Source organism: Drosophila virilis, chromosome X (genome assembly GCF_030788295.1).
Source record: "Drosophila virilis strain 15010-1051.87 chromosome X, Dvir_AGI_RSII-ME, whole genome shotgun sequence".
Lineage (NCBI taxonomy): Eukaryota > Metazoa > Arthropoda > Insecta > Diptera > Drosophilidae > Drosophila > Drosophila virilis.
Genome location: NC_091543.1, coordinates 21,052,372 through 21,077,639, shown reverse-complemented (window position 1 = coordinate 21,077,639; position 25,268 = coordinate 21,052,372). Strand labels below are relative to the sequence as shown.

Sequence of the window (25,268 nt, the reverse complement as noted above, 5' to 3'; positions counted from 1 at the left end):
TTAGGAGCTGTGATTGCTTGCGGTTAAATATTTGTAACTCATTAGCTTTTTGAAGTTGAGAAAAATGTAATGGAAGAAACTATATATATATATATATATATATATATATATATTTTGAACATTGTTATCATAGTTTTGTTATATAGATTAAAGTTAAAATGATTTTAGTAGTACAAAATTAATATAAATTCACTATGTTATTAATTCAATAGATATCTAATATTAATTTTGCATAGTGTATGTAGTAATATTGTTTAAATATACGATTTATTATTATTTTATACTAGCATTTTCCGATTCGACTTTGTCCGCGTACGTTGTGGTGAGGCCGAGACGATTTTCACGCATCGCCCCTTTTCATCCCTTTTGAGACGCCCTCTCGAGTTTTTTAATTAGCGAAAAAACACAAACAATGATATATATCACACTAGCGGGTATTTTGTGGTTAAAATTTTAGAAATTACTTACTCCCCCAGGTTCCGCCTGTGGAAAATTGAATTCTGCCCGTACCATCCTGAACCCCACTTCTGTTTGAAAATATGTTTAAGGTCCATCGAATAAAGAACCATATGTTTGAATCAACAACTTCCGCCCATGTTAGTCTTGTGGTAAGAAGTTTTAAGCCGAAAAGTAAACTTTCGTTCATTAAACCTTTTACCTGGATTTTCCATCCGAGAGCGGTGAATATTTGGAAAGGTCTTTAGGCCGATCCGATGGTTAGTAAAAAAGTTGCATGCAACAGTTTTTCGCTCAATAAGGCGATTGCGAGGAGAATGTCCAAAATCTCGGAAACACGTATATATATACATAAATGAATACAGAAAATATAGTATCGCAAAGTAATTGTAAAAGAGCGAATCGTCAAAGATTGTCAGTATGCAAGTGCATGATATGTTGTCATTTTCCGGATGAAGTGAAACCCAAATATAAAATGGCCACGTTTAACAAATGTTCTGTCCTTCTGTCTGTTTGTATGAACGCGGCAATATCGGAACCAATAAGGGGTCGGGCTCGAAATTTTAAACGTAGGTCCTTCTAGTGCTCGCGCAGGATGTGCTTGTTTCCGATAATTGATAACTTGCTCCTTTTCAAGCAATCAATCAAAATTGATATCCCTCTTATGTTTGAAGAGCTACATTTACCAAACTAAGCATTTGGATTTTAGAATAGTATGCTCGAATCAAGTATCGTTCGATTATTGATGGTGGTGTTGGGTAGAAGACGACCGTTCAGAGTATACCCTGTTCAGGATGAAGAGCCGAGTCGTCCAAGCCACTTTCGCTTGTTCGCAAGCCTGTAAGAAAGCGTTGATTTTGGAAACTTTAAAAGATACAGATTAGAAATTTAAAATACATATCCACGTGCTCATACACAGGATATACATCACTTTTTTAGTTATCTTCTCCAGTTTCCATTGAGACATGGTTTCACAAGCATGGCTTGAAATTGATGTGCAAGATACACAGATACATTTTCGATGTATTTGTGATTAGGGATATTTCACTTATTGGATGCCACCCTTAGTTTCCCCCAAAATTGAAATGATCAACTCATTTTTAAGGGTATATTCATTTCGTTTGGTTTTTACATACATTTTGATCTCTTATTTCAAGAATACATTTTCCGTCATATGTGGCACAGCCGCTACATAAAACTCGAAAGTTGTGCGCTTTTGTGTATATATCAAATAAAATTTAAATGTTTGGAATGATAGCTCGGAACTGTGTTCCGGGTATCTTCTAGTCGGGCAATTCTGACCATAGCACTTTTACTTGTTAAATTTCCCTGCATTGCGCAAACAACCCGCGGCGTTGGATTCAAAAGGACCCCCCCGCTGCGTATTTTAATCTCATTAACTGTGGCCGTTGTTCAGCACATAACGTTGTTTTAGTTTCACCAAAAAGCAAATTGCATATTATATCCTGGGGATACTGCTTATGGAGCTAACATGGTGTTGTGTGCGCGTTTGATTTATTGCCTATTTTGGCACAATTGTTTAATTAAACAAAAAATGGAATTGAAAACGAGAGCTGCGCAATAGTTTGAGAGATAACGACAATTGCTCCCCAAATGTATTATAAATAATAGGAGTATTTCTGCCTGGCATGTGCCAAGTTCTTACTTTTAACTTGAATCCAATTTTCACTTGTCTACCAAGAACCCCCAATAGTAACCCGATGTATGGATTGTGTGGAAATTGTTACAACATGTTTACATTCCGGTACTCGATACTTAATTGCTCTATTTGCGGGCAGCACATGACAGTTGAGCCCCTGACGATTGCTTAAAAGGGGGATTTGAAAACGAACGGAAACTTATACTTTTAATAATATGCGTATGAATTGTACATATTTAAGTGCGTACATATATCATTAGCTGTTTTCTAAGGTGCTTCAGTACATTTGCATGTTGTTGTTACGCTTAATAAGTTCGTTAACAAGTCCTCAAATAACATATATATATATTTATATATATATATATATATATATGTGTATATACAATAGATATATATATATCGTTAGTTAATGTTTAATTTGAATTGTCAAAGCTATTATTTAAGTCGTGCCTCACGGCAACCAGAAAGGGTTGAGAGCACACTTTGACAATGTACATATTCATTGACTAGAACTTTTGTTAAAATTTTGGCTTGATATCTAAATAATTATGGGACAACTGAAACCAAAATCGAAACGCTATCGAGCCCTTTTCGGAACGCACAATTCAAATGGTAATAAATTGTAGAGCCAACTGCTAACCGTTCCGAGGCTGCACGCAATATTCTGTTATTCTGTCCACGCATATCTCGACCATCCATGTGTTCATACATAGATCGATAGATGGCTAGCCAAAATTACATTTAATTACTTACGACAGGTTGGTGGTTTTCGATAAACACAGGAATCAGACAGGCTGTCCGCTTCTTTGCTGCCAACTGTCAGAAAATGCAAGGTATCCCAAACGATGGTTCGTGCGCCATGTAGAAAGAGTTAGGGAGTAATTAGCAGCAGAAGTTACTTAGTTCCTTAACCTTAGAGCAATAGCTTCAAGGACCAGAGAGGACACACTTGTCAGTGCAGTGTATCTCTAGACAATTACCCCAATTTCTCACAGACATATTCTCAAATACACACACGCAAGCGGAAAGACGTGACAGAGCCCGAGATGATTATCTGCTAGAGTTAAATTCGATACCGTCTATTAGCCTCGTTATTTCCCCTTTGCCTGCCAGTTTTTGAAGTGGTATCGTGTGTCTCAAAGCGCGCCAGGACCTGTAGTGCGCTTGGGTGCTGCGGTGAACAATGAAATTTTTCCGAACACTCTGTTGTACCTGTCCAAGTCCTGTGTACCATTATTGTCGATCATCTACTGGTTGGTTTACTGTGTTATTTTGCAGTGTGGCTCCCACGCTGCGCCAATTGTTTCCAAAAAATGTTCCAGGGCGCTACTCCATAATGATGAAATGGGAGTCGAGCTCAGACAGGAAGCGCTTCACAGTGTGTTCGCTGTTTGGTGTATCCGCATTGTGCAGCATATCATTCATCATTCGTCCATAAGATGCCAATGCCAATGCCATTCGAATGTTTTGTGTACTCTTTGTCATCTAATATCCGCATTCAGTTTCAAACGATGCAAATGCAACTTGTGACTATATCTGGATCATTTTGGTATGGGTTTCGCTTTGAGTTTGTCTCTCGTAGCTGACTATTTATCAGATTTCCTGCACACTCGCCAGTTCTCACAATTAGCTCTTCAGCCAGTTCCAATTATCAAACGACGCCCTCCATTTTAGCTACGCCCACCTGTCAACATGCCATTTGACTTGTCCACAGCAAAGGTAAGTATAAAGAAAGTACAACGAATTAAAAACCAAACAAGTAATAATGCTAAAGCCGAGCTTGCTTGACTACGTAAGCCCCTGTACCAGCAATCAATATAATATTTTGGTTTTAAGTACCACGCTACAAATTCATTAAAACATATACTATAGGTCAACTCTATAATTCTTCTTCCCTAGTATTCAAAAAGTAATTTTCTGGCATGATTAAAGAACCAAAAAAGTCTAACAATTTCGAAAGGACATGCCTTCTTATACCTGTATCATACATGTGTACCAAATCATTATACTCCTTTTAAACATTTTCAATGGGTACAGGGTAAAAAAAAAAAATTATAAAAAAATGTGAGTCCAAGTTGAGCACATACATATGTGTATTAAAAATTCAATTTAAATGATAGCCCACTACATGAACGCGAGCCTGTCTAGTAGTTTATAATTAATATTTTTTAAATGAAAACGCATTACAATTTGTATTCATATTGTACTTTTTTCATGTAATTTAGCTAGTTATCCTCACTGAAACCCTCCCTTTTAACCATATTTTGCGGTTTAACGCTGCTGTCGTGTAGATTGTTAAAAATACAGTTGCCGACAAGACACCAAAAACCAGTAGTTTGTTTTGCATATAAAAACGTAGCATGGTTAACAAACGTCAGTAAGCATGCAAAAAGTCCGACACTCAAAATTTTTCTCAAAAGCATTTAATTTCTTTGTGGTAAGTTCAGTCTTGAGAAGATTCTTGAAAAATTGCAGATAATGAAAACAACAGCACGTCGAAGATTAAATTTCGAAGATTAAATTAAGGCATATGGCCAACAGGTTTGCAGATATGTGAGCGAAATTGTGTGGATATCTTGAAAAACAAACTTTTTCACTGCAATTTTTTTAAAGGTTTTTTTTAACGGTTTTATCCAATTGTTCCTGTGGCAGCTATTCCCGCCCGACTCCCGTCACAAAAAGAATTGAAGGGCTAGCTTGTACAGAACAGACAGATAGGCAGACAGTTAAACAGTAATCGATTCGGGTGTTGATACCACTCCTTCTGAATTACATACTTCGTGGTAAAACTATGAGACTCTCTAGAATAGTATAAAAGCGGATATAAAACAGAAAAGAGAGGCTATGCACAAAATTTGGGTTAAGCAATCACATATGTATGCCAGAGAATATTCCTGGTTATCAATCTCAGTGTCAACCAGCTGACAACACAAACCACAATACCCCAATGTATAGGAAAGCAAGAGCCATTGGATAGCGAGCACATGTTATTTGCAATACACAATATCATATCAATTATTTGTACATCAAGGGATGCTTAACAAATACTTTCAAGGTGCTACTTAAAAGAACCTTGAGAGTTATATACAGATATACAATAACAATTATGTATATTTGCATTGATATAATTACATTATGCATATGCAGTGTTTATACCCTAGCAGGGGATATTATAATTTGGTCATGAAATGTGTAACGGATAGAAGGAGACATCTCCGACCTTATAAATTATATATATTCTTAATCAGTATCAACAGCCGAGTGGATATAGCGAACTAGTCTCTCAGTTTAATAGCTATTGTCATGAAACTTTGCAGAAGTCCTTCTTTCTGTTGCACGCAGTACATATGTTCGAACCGATTGGATCGGACCACAATTTCATAAAGCTGACACAGGAACGATCAAACGAAAATAGGTTCTTGTATGAGAAACATTTTTGTTTATCAAGATATCTGACCAAACCTGGCATTTATATGTCTCAATATGCTCCCAACATTTATGCAAAATCGTATTTACATCGGACTACTATATCATATAGCTTCCATAGGAACGATACGTCTTAAATTAAGTTGTATGATCAACTTGTTTTCCCTGTGCTTCTTAGATACGGGCAAAGCACTATGATCATTATGAAGAGGTTGGGTCTGAAGGAGAGTTTAATTTTCGGCCTGCCGAAGAAGGCCCTTCTTTCTCGTTTCATTACATTAAACCCATTCAAAATGAGTTAACAGGCAGAAGAAGCCATCTCCGACCCAATAAAGTATATATATTTTTGCTCAGAACCACCAATCTGCCTCTCCGTCCGTTTCAAGGACTAGATCGTATCTTCTGCTGTTGGCCGTGCAGCACGAGTTAGTTTCAAATAATCAAAAGTATTAGTTCGCTCCATGGCTTCAAATCGTACGGCACGTGCTCAATTTATCAACGCCTTATTAACTACGCAACACAATAAACTATTGCAGATTTGTCAAAAAAAAAAAGAATATATTTAGAGGACAGTATGGTATTTTTTTAAAATTAAAATTTGTATATTTCCAGATCTGGTTTCCTGTTATTCGATGTTAGCAACTTTAATCAGAGTGACGAACAGTACTGTAAGTAAATCGAATCAAAAGAAACATTTAAATTATGATTGTTACCCTATATTTATTTCCTTTTCGGGTTTTTTAAGCAAATACTAAACTTCTTTATGAATATAACAAATCCAATAAACAGTTATAAGATTTGTATTTGCTTTAGCCATTTTCTCATGATGCAACGTTTGTAAAGCACAATTGTATGGATGTCTTATTTGTGATGATTCCTATACAAACTTCGACAGACATTTTGGCCCATTTGTGTTTTAGTGCTCACTTTTAATCCAAAAGGAAGCATCTGAAAAAATTTCATCTGAGTAGATCTTACGATTTTGGCTATACGTTGGTTACCGTTCATTCTGTTAGGACAATCCCTTCTATTCAAATGTATATAGATTAACAGGTTAGACAGTTCTAGTCGGAAGTGCCCGAATGGGCGATACCCTAACCACGCGCCAAGCTGCCATTGCGATCATACACACACACTTACCTTAGCCAAACACTAGCGAAAATGTTCTAGCTATTAACATCGGTTTTCCGTCGGATTTTTAATGAATATTTAGGGCTTTAATTTAGCACCCAAATGTCGAACTTTCTTACATATTGCCTTAGACTCGCATTTTACATCCAAGAAGGGTGGATTTTGCAAAAACTATGTGAAATACGTACCTAACGAATTTTCACAATGCTACTACACAAAAATGTTGCGTATAACCTTTTTCTGGCATCTTTCCACCAGTGGCGGCAAAATCTCTGAAAATGTATTGTTCATGTTCCTATGAAAGGCTTTAAAAATTAAATGCCGCCAATACTACCTTCGACCGGCATTTTGGGTTCGGAAGGGTAGAGTTTCTGAATAGTATGACACGACGAATTTTTATCTCAGCCCCGAAAAGTTTGACCCCCATTCCCAGGGATGGTTTGTCAAAAAGTCCAAAACACTGCTCAAATCAATTTGAAATCTGTTTCTATCTTTCGTGAGTGGGTGTCAACTTAGTGCACTGATCACCAATCAATCAGTGAGTAAGGATACACAGTTGTTTATATAGAAACTTGAGCCTACATACAAAGTGTCATGTAACTAGTTCATGTAATTTTGAGCTAGGCTTACAAGCCACATCTAAAAATCAATTTTTATCGATAATTGAGATTGGGTAGAGAGTTTGACTAAAACTATGTACAATTAACTTGTTTTACGTATGGCATACTAGAATATATATATAAAATTTCAAGTTTCTAGATTTGTAGTCCCCGCTATTGAAGGTTGAATATCCTTCTTTCTTTCTGATGCATACATATGCAAAAAAGAAACCAAAATACTGTGCCCGCTTCACTCATTTTCATTTGGCTCAGAACATTTTCTGATCGCCCGATCCTGGCTATTTTCGAATACCCATTTAAAATGTATTTGAAGAGTGTTTTACTTATTGCGTCAAAGTAACTCGCTGGGGGTAAATGGAGTTTTCCCAGTCGGCTAATCTACGCTATTCATCTATAAATGCACCAACACAATTTAACGATTCCGATGCTGATATTATGCCTAAAATATATAAAATTAAAAAAACGTTGAAAGCAAATGCATTTCGATAGTCAGCAAGATGGACTTGACACAAAACCAATATACCCCTTATACTTTTAAGAATAGAATATTATCAGTAATGAGAGTCATTTGTCTGAAGTCATTGAACTGGAATAATTCCACGTTAAAATACGCCTGATTGTGAAATCGACTCATACTCTCGATGTTATCCTTCAGCCCGCGGCGTTTTCTTGTGCATACTAATTGACACTGTTGTCATCTAGTTTCAAATTTTTAACACGCGTCGAGCGTCATTTGAGCGAAACAGGACCTCGTGTCGCTTGATAAGGGCAAGTAGCCTTCTCTAACTTAATTTTTCTTGCGTTTCTAAATAACGCATAACATATATATTTAAGTAACGGTGTTTTGGAGAAAGTTCGCTAGAAGATACTTTAACTTATAAAATGTACTGATGTGCAATGATTTGATGATCTGATGATTTGCGCCTTTCTAGCATTGAATTAAATCGACTCGACCTAAGAACATACAATTTTAAGGTTGTCGCATATGCCTTCGTCTGCATAAGTTATGCCTACATTTAAACAAAAGCAATATACCCTTCCTAGATATTTTTACCTTACAAACTATGAAAACATTAAAATTGCGAAGACTGGGTTAAGCAGAAGCAGAGTACAGCACAAGAAACCATACTTAGTCAGCTTAATAACTACTTGAATTTCATATATGTCATACCCAGTAAGGGTCCTTGTGGTGCCCAAGATTCGGTTCCACTTCATTTCAATAACATACTAAATTGTTCATACGTTCGACTTTGCGAGCTGTTTTTGTTATTGACTATACTGTGTAATTAGTTTTAATGATTTAATTAGAAAATAATTGGCGATTGGCTGTGAGCATTGCATATTTCAATTTTATTGTTTGATTCACGTTTCAATTGAACGTTGCATATGCTGCTGTCTTAAACGCTCCCAACGACCTCCGGCTGCTGTCGCTAAAAAGGGTTGAAGTTTAGCCGTTTTTTATTTTTTAACTTTGTAAGAGAAATGGGGTTTAGTTTTATAAACATATTGATGAGCATCAACTGTCTAGTCAATCTCATGATATCTTTCCGTATGTTGCGTCTATACGTCTGCCAGAGACCTACCAAGATCTCAAATTCGTAGATCTATCGTAGATTACAAATTAGCTCGAAGCTGAAAGAAGCTAACTTCGTTTATATAACCGATGGTCTTCATAACCTATGTGTATTTCGAATCTCTAAGTGCTAGAGTCGAAAACGACATTTGTCGATGTTATGAAAATGGGAAGAGATATATAATAATAAAATGATAAAATATATATATATATCTATCCCCCGCATAACTGTCTTGATTTGGCCCTTAATTACGATCCTTGAGGAGAGTCTAAATATTCTGGTGATAAAAGGGATAACGGGCTTTTTAGTAAAATAAAATAAATATACAAAACCTAGAGCCGATCTAACTAAAACATATTTCAAATTCAATTATAAAAACCAGAAGAAACTTTCTTTTTAACTGTTCAATATCATTCATTGATATTGTAATTAGTAAAGATAAAATTTACTAATTTTCCATCAAAGGCTCCTCATTAACAACAGGTTTCCAAGTAATTTAGGGAAAAATGTCATTTCTGGTATATAATAAAGTTGTTCGTATTTTTTTATAAACGAATGAATAATGTTATGTAGTGAATATGTATAGGATGTTATGCGAACCATGATGGAGTTGCTTCTGCTTGCTTCGGCCTTATATTTACATTTACACCATTTTTTACGATACAAAATATAATATTGACTTGGGCTGCATGCGAGAAGCTTTCATCAAATTATTGGATCTCCTGCTCTTCTACTTATTGAGCAGTGCTGAAGATTGGCAGCTGAACGCATCTAATAATACGGACACTTGATGTATACATCATATCCTTCTATCGTTACATATACACATAAATGAAGTATTTAAAATGCGTACGTATTTTAAATTAGTACAGGGTATGAAAACGGAATGGAATTTAAGAGTAAAGGAATAACTTAAAAATGCGTTGAATGCGACGAAATAAATCACTGCCATAAATTAGTTGGCTTTTAATTACGATTATTATGCTGATAATAGACCGCATTTAACGCGCGATAAACATAAATAATCGTGTCAAATGCAAACAGATGTGAAAATCCCAACAAGAAACAAGCGAGACAACTCAGCGACAAACGACACCATTGCCAACAACAACAACAACAACAACAGCAGATCACGCGCACTCATTCAGCAGCAGATTCGAAGCTGAGGATGAAATTTTTGGTACTGCTTAATGAAAACAATGTGTGAACAAGGAGGCCGTACCCGCAGAGCCAGAGACGAACAGCCATTAAGGAATTTTTGAAGTGCCAGCGGCACCCCTGTCACTTTTCCAACCGAATATCGTGTTGACACTTAACAGCAGCTGGTATGCAGCGTACTTCTCAGCTTCCAATTGCAATTGGCTTCAAGCCAAAACTCCCACTCCCCTTATTAGCGGCGCCTAACGCTACTCAAATAAAATGTGAAAATCATATTTATGCATATATTATGTGTACATGTATTTGCTATGTACTAAGTATTTGTATCTGAGCTGACATTGGCTTGAGGCTTATAAGGTCAGCTATAAATGAGTAATATGATTTTTTTTTCACATATATCGTATAGTGTTAAATATACAATACGTTTTTTTGAGAACGAAGTTAGCTTAGGTGATGTTTCGTCAATCTAGTTGGGGCCCTTTGGCGTAATATAGTATTTACCTTTCAAGCATATGGTTTTAATTTTAAGCGACGCTGATGCGCCCATTTATCATCTGCAATGTCCAGTGCCATTAACGAGGACTGTGCGTCAGTGGGTGGATGTGCATGTGGGTGTGTGTATGAGTATGAGTACGGTAAGCCGATGCCAAACGCATGCCTGCTAGGGTTCTGTGTTTGGTGTTTTTGTGTACTACTATTATTTTTATTTACAACTTTCGTGACGTTCTTTTGAAATTGGACTATACAAATGGGGCGCAACACAGCAGGAGCAGGTCATGTCTGCGTTAGGAGTACCCTTTATCCTTCTTCAGGCTAAGCGCAAATCCACTCACTGCGTAAGGTCTGAGCAAACTTGTGAAACAAGAGATTGACTCCAGTTCAAAGTATCTTTACATTATAAAGTACTACTATACCATTGTAGAGTGGTATGTAATATTTGTCATTTCATGTGCAACGGACATTACCAACTCCATAAAATATATATATATATATATATATTCTTGATTAGTACCAACAGCCGCCTATCTCAAAATTTGTTAAAAAACAGGATTTCGACTTGGATTTTTGTCGATTACTTGAAAACGGGGAAGGGTATCGATTAACTGAAGAAACTTCGTACGGCACGCTTACTAGAAGGACCTACGTCAAAATTTCAAATTTCTCTAGTTATTATAGATTCTGATATGCTCATACATACGAACAAAAATATATACACTATATGGGGTCGGAGATGCTTCCTTCTGTTTGTTACATATATTTTCACAAAAACATTATACTCTTTTAACCCACGTTATAAAAAGATATTTACCTGAAGTGGGGGGAAGAAGAACATGTGTGGGTGGGATATATGTAAAGGGACTATTTGTCTTAGATGTATGTTCCGATTCCTATTAATTATAATGGATAAACAAGTTTCTTGTAGTTTCACAATATTAACATTCATTATCTGCATAGTTAACTTTGTGATCTTTTCCTGATCAGCATCAATAGCCGAGTCTATCTAGCCATGCCCGTCTGTCTGTCAGTTGAAACCTATACAATTTCTTTTATACAAATTTATTTTTATTACTTCTAAAGCAAACTAATTCGTAGTGCAAGCTGCATATTTCGGGAACTCCCGTCTAGAGCCTCTTACTTGTTTTCTCCTATTCTTTATTATTTGTTCCACACGAAATATTGTTCTTCATCGATGTTGTATATCGTCAGCACAAAAATGACCGCCAAAGTAAAATCAAATATGACTCGGCCCAGCTAAAAAATTCGCAGCTGTTTTTTATATAAGTAGTTTTAAATTCTGTGCCCTTTTTGCTTCAAGTGGTGTAGACTTTAAAGCCACAAGCCATCAACCCATCTGCAAGAAAACGAGACATTAAGCATATCTTTGGCAAGCCGAAAATATAATACCCTATAACCTATACCCTGTAGACATTTCCGTTTTACAGACGTATGAGATATTTACAGAGTTTCAAGACGGTAGCTTGAAAACTCGGACTGGCTTGTTATAAAAAAAACGGACGGTCATGGATATGTCAACACGGCAATTAATTCAGCGTATTTATATGAATATGTGAACGAAAATTTATATGCAAATATTTACAAATATATGCAAGTACTTATTATTTTGGTACAGGCATTTGTTCTTAAACTTTTTAACATATTTGGAATCACACTATCGAATGTAGAACGCCTACAAAGAGTCGTCTATGATCAAATAGATTTCAAATATTGTTTTTCAGTATCAACAGCAGAGTGATATACCATAGTCATAGGTCTGTGTCAATTCCAAGTTCTCTCACGCTTGCAGGCATGGTCGTTTGCATTTTGCAGCAGGCAGCTTTAATGTCTGAGTCGGCTGAATCGGAATACTAGAGCATTCTAGTGACATAGGAAGAATCGGTTGACAATTAAAAAATGTTGTATAAACACACTCCTGAGACATATGTATGTCTTCAAGCATATAAAATCTACGGCTGTTCCAAAAAATCAGTTCATTCTTGTTACTTACTATTATTGTGTTTACGGTCAGACATTTTCAATTCATTTATCACCAGCACCCCAGTCCCAGATCGACCCCCCATCGACAATGTCAACACAAATGCCAACCGAAAAAATAAATGCGCAGCTTAATCTACTCATAAGAAAAGGAGGAAAAATCAAAAACAATCTGCACATACTTCAATTTCAATCTACTCCTTCCATTTATTTTGCGTCGCTCCCACTCATTCCCATTCCGCTTGGGCAGACGTCGACCCCATGCAACAAATCCACGGTAATAAAATTTAAATCACCCAAATAGCAGCAGGGCCCAGTAAGTAAGTAACTGGCGTAACCAAAGCAAATAGAATAAACCGTAAAGCGTTTTTCTACCCATCGCCTTTTTCTACGTTTAAGTCGTTAGCGGCAAGGTTGGCAGGGCCGCCCCGATGACGCCCACAACGCAGCATTCCGACCGTCAAATGTTAAATAAACTGTCAGCCCACCCTGCACAAAGCACCAAACACCAACAGCCCCACCGCCACACAAACTAATAGAGGCAGGGTCAGAAGTGTGCTTCTCAGCATCCCCCGTATTGTGGTCTCGACCAGCAAACACCCTTACAGTCCACAGACGCACAGATACAAATATACATATACAATTTACGTTATCCGACTGTCGTTGTCAAATTGATATTCATTGAGCTCAAAACAACATTAGACTGGCTCTTCAATTTACCAAAATTTGACTATACAACAACGAAAATATGTTCATAACTGAAAGTTTTGATACATTTATTTTTAATAAAATTTAGATTTTGTTTAATTTATATTATATGATTAATTTACATTTGTTGTTTGTCGACAAAAAAAAAGTAGGCTAATATATATAACATATATATATATGTATATATACATATAATATATTTGTTAAATGTATATATATGTTCACATACATAAGCTTATACATATACATATACATATACATATACATATACATATACATATACATATACATATACATATACATATACATATACATATACATATACATATACATATACATATACATATACATATACATATACATATACATATACATATACATATACATACATATACATATACATATACATATACATATACATATACATATACATATACATATACATATACATATACATATACATATACATATACATATACATATACATATACATATACATATACATATACATATACATATACATATACATATACATATACATATACATATACATATACATATACATATACATATACATATACATATGCTACTGCTTAAACCTAGTCAAGCCCTATATGTTTTCTCAATCTGCTTCCTGTAAGCATTGCATACACATATTAAATGTAGATCTTATATTAAATTAAGAAACAACAAAAACATCTAGTTGCAAAGTGTAATGCGCCTGCATCTTAAAAATATTACGCATATGTATTAAGTAGCAAAAATAAAACATGCAAGTTGATTTAGTTAACAATATGGCGCTAAGTGTCCGCCGTTATCAAGAAATACGCTGAACGGCAGCGGAAGTATAACGCTCTATGTAGCTCTCTTGAGCTCCGTTTAACAATAGAGTCAGATGTTATGCTGTGGTCGCCTCTATAGTGTTGTCATCTCCCAGCCTGCCTCGCTTGTGTCTGTACTTAGATTTTTCTCATGTGATTTATATATAGAGTTCAATCGTTTTTTTCTGTTTTGAAGCAAATCATTTCTTTTGATTTACAATTTTGGTTTATCATCCTTAGTTTTTAGAAAAAATCTTTCATTTTTTCATAATTGGACTAGAAATATTATTTTAATAATATAGGCTTATACTATTTTTTGAATTGCTCACATAATGTTCAACAAATAATAATAAAATTGTTTACCATAAATTGAAATCCGTTTTATTATTAAATCAAAAAGTTTAGCTTTTTAAATATTTAATTTATCTTTTCTCTTTGAAGTGTCTTTGAATTATTTAGCCAAATATGCGTGTATAACTTAAATAAACGCTGCAAATAGATCCACCTTTGTTATATTGTTTTTTTATCTACGAGCTAAAAAAAAAAATGTTTACTTTAAGCTAAATTAAAAAAAAAAATTGTAGCATACCTTATAGTAATAGCAATGATTTTATGGTTGTATATTTGAGGATCTTGATATTTATGAAACTATATTCGTATAGACATCTAGAAATATATTAAATACATATATACAATAGGATTCAAGCGTGAATTTAATATTTTATTTTTTTTATTCATTTTGATAGTTTAATAAGCTTGCAATTGATTACTATTAAGTAATTGTTGTTTATTAAGAAAGCGAAAAATTGTATTTAGCATTTCTTAGTACTTTTATGTACACATATTTCTTCAAACATGTAAAAAAAAATTGCTTAGCTATAATCGAATTTCTAAAAACATAACGCATACGACGTTATGCATTACAAAAAAAAAAAAAAAAAAAAAAAAATCCGAATTTCACGGAATACTTTGTTAAATGTTATTAATGTATCGTTTGTGTGCAGCCACTCCTACTAACTATGATTCTGCCCAATGCTGCCCGCAAGGCAGCTTCATTTTAAACTGCGTCCAGGAACCCATTTCTGCTCAATTGGTAAACAAAAAGGGTCCCAGCGACCCTCAAACCATCGGTGGCTTAATGTCGACTAAAGCGCTATGATCCAGTCGATGATCCAGACCAGGACTAGGTGCTGATGCACCTACCAGATGATGATGATGATGTAGGTGCGCATGTGGATGCGATTGCTGCTGCGAGAACTGTTGTTGCTGCTGCTGTTGCTGATGCGCTGACTGATGCGAGTGCTGCTGGTGCTGTTGCTGCTGATGTTGATGCAGCATCACCGGCGAGCCGCCCGCGGCGACCATCTGGTGCGGCGTGGCCAGGTGCAGACCGCCGCCCAGCAGACTGCTGGACGTGCTGGAGGCGCTATGCGCATGCAGCGAGGTTGGGGTGCCGGGATGGCTACCAGCTCTGTTGCCTGCACCGGAGCCAGCGCTGCCGGTGCCGGAGCTGGAGCTGGCGGAGCCACCCCCGCCGCCACCACCTGCGCCCGTCTGTTGGCCACTGGACGCGCCGCCCAACCCGTTCGACTCACCCGACTGATTGGCTGCCTCCTCAGAGTCGCTGCACGACTCCGAGGAGCCCTTTTTAATGCCATTGGGGACTGTGCCGTTATGCGTCTTTACGTGCTTTGCCAGATGGTCGCTGCGCATAAAACGCTTGTTGCACACTGGGCAAGCAAAGCGCTTCTCGCCAGTATGCGTCCTCAAATGCCGCTGCAGCTCGTCGGAGCGTGTGAAACGCTTGCCGCAGAACAGCCAGTTGCACACAAAGGGACGCTCGCCGGTGTGCCATCGCAAATGTGCCTTCAGATGAGACGTTTTGCCGTAAACTTTGCCGCAACCAGGTATATGGCAGGAGTGGATGTTCTTCTTACGTAGATGCACGCCAGCTGGTCCTAGGCGCTCCGCCTCTTGACAGTTTGGGCAATCGCAAGTTGCACGTCCCGCATATCGGCGCTGTGAACGCGGCGAAGGTGTTGATGGGGTTGAAGCTTGTGGCGAAGCCGCAGTGGCTGCCGCTGAAGGTGAGCTGTGTGGTAGCGAAAAGCCACCTACGCCCTGGCCTGGCAGCATACTTTTATATGTATCCTGCAGTAAGTGCTGTCCGGATCCCAATAAATGTGCCGTATTCGAAAGTGAATGCGACAATGCAGAACTGTAATCTGTACCCGCAGCCGCAGCGCTTGCATAGTTTGCCATTGTCGAGTGCATGCCAGCGGCCGCAGCGCTTCCCATATCCAGCCAGCTACCGGCGGCGGCAGCGCTGTGCATATCCCACCAACCCGAGTTGACACTAGCTGCCTCAGCGGCCTTGTGCGCGGATGCGGTCACTGCATTGAACGGCCAATCATACGGGTGGCGCGAGTAGACTGAACCGAAGGCGGCTCCCTCAACTTTGCCCAAAAGCCCCTGATGCATGTGATGATTGTCCGCCACCATGCTGCCTGACGATGTGGATGTGTTCGGAAAGTACAAATCACTGCCGTATGCGGAGGCCGAGGTGCCCACGGCCGCGCAAGACGAGGCGAGCGGACGACTGTAAGGATATATGCTGAAATTACTCACAAGTTGTATAAAGCGTGCTGTTGTCTGGGCAACGCACAGTGATCCACCAATTATGAGAAAACTAGCTGAACAAGTACACGAGTTGACATGTGAATATCTGTACACATTTATTTCAACTGAAAATATGCGTTGCGTTGCATTTTGAATTTCCCTTATTTACTCACGATATGAAGTTTTCGCTCTTACACTCTTCGAATTGTTTTTCACTATTCAATTTCTACTTAAAAAGGAATACAAATTTGAACACTTTTCTTATTTTCATAGTTTAAGATTTTGAACAGACGGCCAATGAAATTTAAGTATCAAATTATCTATTTCAAATTGCTGTTTACTCAAAATGAGTTTGAAAACGTAAATTTAAATAAATATCTTATTTAAATGATCAAGTTTTGGATTAAGAAAAGAATTTTATAAGTAGTGATTTTAACAAAATGTATAGCACTCTGAATTATCTCTTACTCCCAATGCTTTCGTATAATTTGTTCAGCCAGATTCTTAAATATAGGACCACTGTGCGCCGTCGCGCTGCTTACCTAGCAGTAATGTTCACCATGGTGCTGCTGTTAGCACTGGACGAGAGGCTGCGTGATGTTTGGCCTCCGCCACCTCCGCCTCCACTTCCACTGCCAGTGGAGCTAGACGAGCTTGCTGCTGAGATTGCGCATGGGGAGTGCTGTCCGACACTGCTGCTGCCGCTAAGGCTTGATGCGCCGCCACCGGGTGCGCCAGTGCTGCCTGCTGCAGGGGAATGTGGGCTCTTCTTCCAGGGATGGAACCCCTTACCAACGGCGGCATCAGCTAGCGGCGGTGGTGATTTGTTCGACAGCTTATTGCACTGGGCGGCCAGCATGGCTAGCGGAGTACCTCTTAAGCTGGGATGATCCTAAAAGGAGCATGAAAAAAGGGAACTTTTCTCAATTAATAAGCGCGTCATTCGAGCGAATCTGAAAATTATTAAAATTTTAATTAATTATGCTCAATATACCGTTAACAACGAATCAACGATTCGACGCCAACCCACAAAATTAATGCACAACGTAAATCAAAAGATAATTCGTTGAACGTTAAATGCTCCAAATATTTATGATCTGCGCGGCTTAATAGCATTTCGGAAATGAGGTTCCCTAAAAATATCAGAACGTTTTGAATTTGTAAGTCGTCAGAAACTATTTAAATCTTACTTTTTTCGGGAGTTTTTTAAGGCTTTTTATAAAATAAATCAAATCTTTTAATCCTAAAGTACCATATATCGCATCAAGAATTTTTCTGTGAGCATCTCAACTTTGACTACTTTACTTCCGAGTTATTCCCATTTTGATATACCGACAACAAAACGAGGACAACGCAACAATAGCATAACATTTATGACCTTTCACGGTCAGTGCTTTGTTCTTTTGGCCAGAACTAATTCTTTATTTCGCCTTTGTCTAGCGGTTCAGCAACATTGTCTGACACTTGTGCACTATCTGTCTTACACTCTCAATTAGTGTCTGCAACTCGCTCTATCTGTATATGTAGCTGAAATTGGAGAGTGATTGACGACGGTCAAGGATTAACTTCTGCTCCGACTCTACCTGCCCCATCTGACGGCCGCTGCGGCTTATCCTTTCGATGATCCTCATCAAACACATTTTGCCAGGCAGCTCAGCATCTGTTTGATGGATCCAAAATTGTCAACGACTGTACTACTGCCCGATTTCGGGCTGGTAAAGATCACTTTTATCCACCCAGTAGTCAAGTGGCTACCTTCTTGTCTGATTAATAAAGTTTGTATTCTTTGTACAAAGGTTTACAGTTGGATTATACCGTTGCTTTGCGGCCAATTTAACAGGTAAAATTAGCTATAGGAAAAGAAACAGCTAACTTTGGCAGCCAGCAATCAGGCGCAGATTGAGGCTGCGGAAGCTGCTATTAGTTTAATAATTGCTGGGGTCGGCTTACTACCCACAAAGACAGCTTTCGGGTTCATAGCCAAGTCCAAATCAATAGCCAAGTTGTTTCCGCATTACTGTTGGCTGAGATTTAGATTTGCGCAGATTGGGCGGATAGCATAGTAACTGGTAGCCGGGTCGAAACTTGTTGTGCTACGTTTGTCGCTGCTATGTTATCGTAGTGCAATGTGTCAGAGAGGTGCCACTGGCCCGCTGGCTGTATAATGATATTGGGGCCAGTGCAGTCAGCAACCAGTCAGAGTACATACACATGGAATGTAAAAAGGATGAGCTATACAACAGGCAGAGCAACTATGGCCACCGAAATACTTTGGCCCCAGATTCGATGCCAAGACAGAGCCAAAGCCGAACCGGCACCAGAGCAACATAATTGGAGCAATTTCAACGTCGTGCAACTGCGCACATGACTCCATGTTAGTGTGTTTGAGTATGTGGCAAGAAAATTATACAAAATAATATCGGTGCAAGCAGTAAGCCAGTAAGTCAGTTAGTTAGTTAATCAGTTAGGCAGTCAATCAAGTCTTTGCCCATTTAAATGCTAGATTATTTGATTCATCGATTAGCACGCCAAAAAAAAAATTATGTTTTAGCCGAGTGTACCTGACTGCAAGATACCCTATACACAGCAAACATGCGTAGAACTGTGCAGTCGATTAAAACCGACTAAGCAATACTCTGTCGTGATCAATCAGATTGATCTTGAGTGTTTAACATAATCAGGGATATGGGGACGCCTGCCTGTAACATACAAAGACTCTTCAATAATTTAATATAATAATATCTGTACATATAATAATAATAAGAAATCATAAAATGTATCGCATGAATGAATGCATAGTACCCATTTTAAGCCTCGCTCCTATTATTTTCACCTTCCAATGTGTGTTTCTTAAAAAAAAAATGTCTTAACATTTTTTTTGTAGAATTAGTGCGCCATAGGGGCGTTATTGGCGCCAAGGTTTCGTTTTAAAGCCATTCAATATGACCAAATTAGCGCACCGAGCACCGAGCCACTTCAATGCCCAATGGTTTGGTTATGGACAGGGATGGGGATGCTTATGTGCGTGTGGTTGTAGAGGAACAGGTCTAAGCCGATCGGAGCCGTACTTAACTGGTCGAAATTGAAAGGGGACGGGCTAAACACAAAAAGTATAATAAACTGTTTTCAAACTATATATTGTTCGCTCCCACTCAGTTACTTATGGATCGCTACTTAGTTCATCCGCCACCTCTCTGACTGCGTTGCCTGCTGCGACATCAAAGAGTAGCGCGTCTGCCCACAACGAATTTCGATTTTTTTTTTTTCATCTTTTTATTTTTACTACCGCTGCATTTTGATGCGCTTGTTGCTCTGCAGTTGGTCCAAGTGCTCTTTCTCCCTTGCTCTTTCTCTGCCACTCGCACTGGTGTAAATCATTAGCAGCGACACCTGCTGTGAAAATTATGACACCGCACAAAAGGTGCTGAACCTGCAGCGCCGTCGTTGATAGCGCCTGCTGTGATCAGGTTCCAGTTGCCAGATTTTCAGATCCGCCACATGCTGGGCTACCCAAATTTGTTTAGCTCGCGTCTTTTGTTGTTTGCCTTTGACGTTCCGTTCGGGAGCCCTAGCGGCAAAATGACATTTAACTATTCTAATTGCCTAAATGCCAATATTTTATTTGATGCACCGATATGAGTAGACCGCAGTGACCGCACTTGCCCTCTACAATAAGCTGCATCTTGGAATAAAAGAATGCCAGTAATTGTGCTCAGTTGCCTGATTGCAATCATAAATGATCTCTATCAACAACAATATCAAACATAATACATTAGATTTGAATCAATATTGTGTGGGGAACCACGTACCAAAATATTTGTGGCTTGTCATCCAATTTATATATTATTCACAAAGGGAACAAAACCTGACTTTAGATGTATTCACACTGTAAACTGTGTATTGTTGTATCCCTTGCACAATTCTGTAAAAACTTAAACTAGAGACATAACATTAAAGAGTTAAGAAAGCACTAGGCGAAAGTTATAAATCGCCCAAATACTAATACGTGTTCACAATTATATACAGACTACAAGGTCTGTACTCCGGGAAATAATTGAGGTGCTTCATTGTTCTGACTTACAATATCAGGGAAAGGTTATAAAGATAGATTATTATAAAATTGAAGGATCTCAAAGATTGCAATTCATTTCATGTAGTTATAATCAGACAATATTTCCACTGCATCATCTTTAACAGGGCTACTCACACTTTACACGAAATTAGAGGTTGTACTTTTTAGTGTGTATAGTATCTATACAGTATAAAAAATAGTATATATACATATCGGTACTTAGACATACTAGTTCTAGTTGCAATTAAAAAATGCATTTGGCCCTTTAAGAGTCCCTTAATTCCGTATAGTATAGTGTAGCAAACGCCACTCATATCTAATCGACGGAGGCCGTAAATTGTCTAAATAAAATAACAAACAATTAAACTTCAATTTGTGGCGAAACGCAGGCTAAAAAATATAGTCAGAGAACCGACAAGCGTTTGGCTACTCAAATACGCGACTCACCAAACGGATGAGCCTTAACTGGTGTGCTCTGGGGAACGCGAACTATGGTCTGCAGACAGGGGTTGGCTGCCGAGGTTCATAGGCAATTAAAAAGTTCATTGGTTTTATTCATCACTATAGGCTGGATGGCTTACCTTGCCTCGGCGTGGTTTAACTTCGCTTGGTTTGCCTGTTAACCAGAAGCACAAACATTGCTATCCTCTAGCCGCGGGTTATTTTGTGAAGGACGCGACAGGCTCTTTTCGAACCTTTGCCATTAGCATGTAAAGTGTAAACTAATGGCTTTAATTTTGTTTGACTGGACAGCAGCGTGGGAAAAGCTTGGTAACTGTTGAGATTGGCGCAGCAATGGAGATGGAGATCCAGAACATCGAAGTGGTTCACCGCTTAACTTCGATCTAAGAAGTTTATTAAAAAGAATCGCACAGAAGTTCGCAGGCCCACAGTGTACCCATACGGTGAACTTGAATCTGGCAAATATTAAGTAGCCTGAGTGGCAGGGCTTTTAGTTTTCGTTACCAACTTTGTCTGAGAGCCTCAGCGTGGTCCTAAGTTCCTTGGAACTGGTCCAGGCATGGACGCTCTTATAAGTAAGCCATACGCAAAAACTCATTAACAATGATGCAGCCACCGCAAACGGGCCTTAAAAATAAGAATAACAGCAAGAACAACAACAACAACAACAACAACAACAGCAACAAAGCCAACAAAAATTAATGGAGTTTCATCATAATTTTTTTCATTTTTTTTTTTTTTTTGTTTTATCTCCCAGCCAAAAACGACCCATTTTGTTGTTGATGTTGCTTTTTTATTATTTATTATTTTTGCGAAATCTTAAAATACGAAGCCGTCTTGAGTTAGTCTGGGGCAAAGATAATTACGGCTATGGCTTGGGCTCAATACTCGCCATACATCTTTGTATATATATATATATATATATATAGATACATACATATATATATATATATATATATATATATATGTATAGGCCTGGCCACCGTGTTAAAGCCATAACCCAATTTGATGAAGTGCATTAAAGTGTCTTGACTTTGCGGCAACAGCCTAAGCCCTAACTTGAACCCGATCCTTATCAAACCCAAAACCAACCAGTGCAATATATGCTTTTTATTTACAAGATGCTTTAATTTTATGTTTATCCTCCACCCAAGTTGCCCACTTTACTGTTCATTAGGCAGACAGCTTGCCTTCTTCAGGCGCAGTCACTCTGCCTATTTGGAGGAGCAAGCAGCACATCGTCAGTTTGTTGTAAGCCGATTTTAGTTGTAAAGCTTACTGTGCGGCCTTATTGGGCCACGTATGTCCTCTAGGCTCACATATCATTGTCTAAAATGTCATGATTAACTGACCGCTCATTAGAACCACAAGAATTTTTTTGTGGGTTATAGCACCCCTTTGCTTTCTTTTCCCCCATATACAGCTTATACCAACCCCCAATGAGGTCAAATTTAATGTGTCTCATATTGCAATTAATTTGAACTGTAACTCTGGCTGTCACTAGTGTGAAGTGGGTGGCTGATTGCGGGCTAGGACATGGTTGGTGATTGAGTGCTGTCTGCAAGTAATTGGGGTTGATTTTACTTTTCAATTATGTATCAAGTATAATACTCTGCAGACACAAAGGCGTGAGTGGACTACAGCACAGTAAAAAGACAATATTACTGAAGAATTATGCTGCACGCTTTGATTTCTTTATCAAATTGTGCTTACTCTTTCCATAACTAAAAGTAAGAGAAATGATGCGATGTGAATAAGCAACTACGAACTCGGCTACAAATTATCGTAGCGTACAGTCGTACTTAGGAATTTTTACACCCACACTCAAAAACGCCTTACGAACCGGGTTTTCCGCTTTCTATGCCTTAATATACTCTAAAATTTAAAAGTAAATCTATCAAAATATGGTTGTTAAAAAACCTTCATTCTGTGTTCTAGATCTTATAGTCCCTGACATGGATATCTTCATATAGATGGACGCATCGACTCGTTTCTTTATGCCTTTCGACTATATATATTGGGTAAGTAACTCCATCTATATCGTATTACATATATTCGCAATACTCCAGCATGCACCTTTTCTACCAATTTTGAATGGGTAGTAGGTTAGTTACATTCATTCGCTACATTCTTAGTCAATGTTTTGCCCAGAAAATGACGTGTCATAACTACCTTACACTTTAGGCCTGCTTAAAAGTCATTATCATTGGATGTCCATCAAATTCAACAACTAGAGCTATAGCCACAGCCCAGACGAAAACAAATTCATCGCTTCATTAGGAAGCAATAAAAACGGCAATCTGCCAAATTGGCCCGATCGTCATTGAACAATATATCAAACGTATTGAGTTGGGCACTTTGTTATTTGCTTTTGGGGTTTCAAGCGCCAATTGCTGGAAGGTTCGACATTGAAATCCGTAGGGGTTAACTGTCAACAACAAAACTTGACTACCATGAATGATAACTATAAAGTGTAAATAAAAATGCCTATTAAAAAGCTTATAACACTACGCCGCACAACTCACGGCCTCAAAACGAAATGGATTTTAATTATTTTTCAAAAATTTGTTTTCTGGATTGAGTGAATATTTACACTATAACAATAAATATTGCAAATAAAAAATTTACAAGGAGCATAGTGAAACTAATAAATGCCCAGTTTAAAAGCAGACTTCTCGGCTGATAATGCTTCTCTTATGTATACTTTTTGGGTTCGGAGATGACTCCTTCTATTCATTCCATGTTTCATGCCATAATAAACTGACCCTTTTTAATGCGCCTTTTTTTATTTTCTTGTGGCTTAAGTAAATTTATCTCCGGCCAAAGAAAATGATATGATATACGATTGCATTATTTTTAATAAGAATATTATTGAAAGCTAGCCAGTAATATACACATACCTACTTCTCATGATTACCTGCGGCGCTTTAACACCTTTAAATTATGATATAGTTCAGATCTTATCAGTCAGCATTTACTGATAATCAACCGATCACTCTAAGCAACGAGGTCCACAAAACGAGGTCCAAAGCTGTACCATCATCGATATAAATGAAGCTCTCAGCATGGCAAGCTACAAACTCTCCACATTTGACCATGTTTATCCATGCGCAAATTGGCGTCTTTATCGGCGCATGCTGAACAACTTAACCTTTTTGAAACTTTTAAAATGAAAGCTTAATTTTACCAAATATTTACACAAACAGATAAAATCTTTTTCTCATTTATAGTATGAACAAATTTATACGTCGCCGCAAGCTGTCGATGCTCATGTCGATGGTCAGGCAATCATGATCATTATTACGACTGGTTCTTTATCTAAAATTGAGAGGGGGACAGAGGCTGACACTTGTACTGTAGCCTCTTGGGTACAAGCACCGAGCTGCCAGAGCTGCTTTCTTAGACAACTCAACAAGTTAGTCAAGTCAAGTTAACTCGAGACGCTCAATAGTCAGTCAAGGCAGCTTTAGCTAGTCCGCGTACATATAAGCGTATATACTTTAGTATGAATGTGGAGGCGACTTCAGTTGTGTGTCTCTATTACCATACTGATTGAAGGTTGATTAAAGGCAAGCTGATATTGATATTTATGGCGCACCAATATATTGTTTTTAACTTGTGTGAATGTGGGGGAAACTCCATGACACCAACCGATAGGTTAATGCAGTCTATATACTAGTGTACTTTTAGTTGCTTCTACTCATATTTGTATATATCATATACATATATGACAAAGTACAGTAGGAATAAGCTGCTGAAATGCTAGGCAACTTATATACAGAAATTCGAAACAAAAAATATATCGAAAAGTACCATTATCATGGCTTAATATGTTGCACTCTTAGGCCATTAAAAATGGGTAAAAATTGTGCAATAATCTTGTGCAAATTACGAGTTAAATTGAACATACGCAAAAAAAAAAGATCTTTCCCCTTATTTTCAAAATATCAGCTTATTATCGATTTAAGTAAATCGATCGATTTAAGTAAAGTACTTTTGGGCGCAATGCGTTGAAGATAAGATTTCGAGACAACCAATTAGGTGTCTAAGATCTTGTATAGAATTACC

General features: G+C 37.9%; 1 protein-coding gene and 1 long non-coding RNA gene across 5 annotated transcripts in view; one reads left to right on the top strand and one right to left on the bottom strand.

Moving 5' to 3' along the window:
• LOC116652003 (uncharacterized) overlaps window positions 1–25,268 on the top strand; it is a 202,873-nt gene that overhangs the window by 94,637 nt on the left and 82,968 nt on the right. For all 3 annotated transcript variants that reach the window (XR_011416489.1, XR_004305007.2, XR_011416494.1), the window contains exons 4-5: window positions 6,155–6,210; window positions 23,139–23,221. This is a non-coding gene — a long non-coding RNA (uncharacterized lncRNA). The remainder of the gene's footprint in view (window positions 1–6,154; window positions 6,211–23,138; window positions 23,222–25,268) is intronic.
• Sp1 (transcription factor Sp8) overlaps window positions 13,789–25,268 on the bottom strand; it is a 43,040-nt gene continuing 31,560 nt past the window's right edge. Inside the window, exons 2-3 of one of the 2 annotated variants that reach the window (XM_032439634.2) lie at window positions 17,209–17,558; window positions 13,789–16,661 (exon numbers count right to left, since the gene is read on the bottom strand). In XM_032439634.2, coding sequence (XP_032295525.1) covers window positions 15,167–16,661; window positions 17,209–17,558 — 1,845 coding nt within the window. In that variant the 3' untranslated portion in view covers window positions 13,789–15,166. The remainder of the gene's footprint in view (window positions 16,662–17,208; window positions 17,559–25,268) is intronic. The other variant, XM_015171326.3, reaches the window with a different exon arrangement.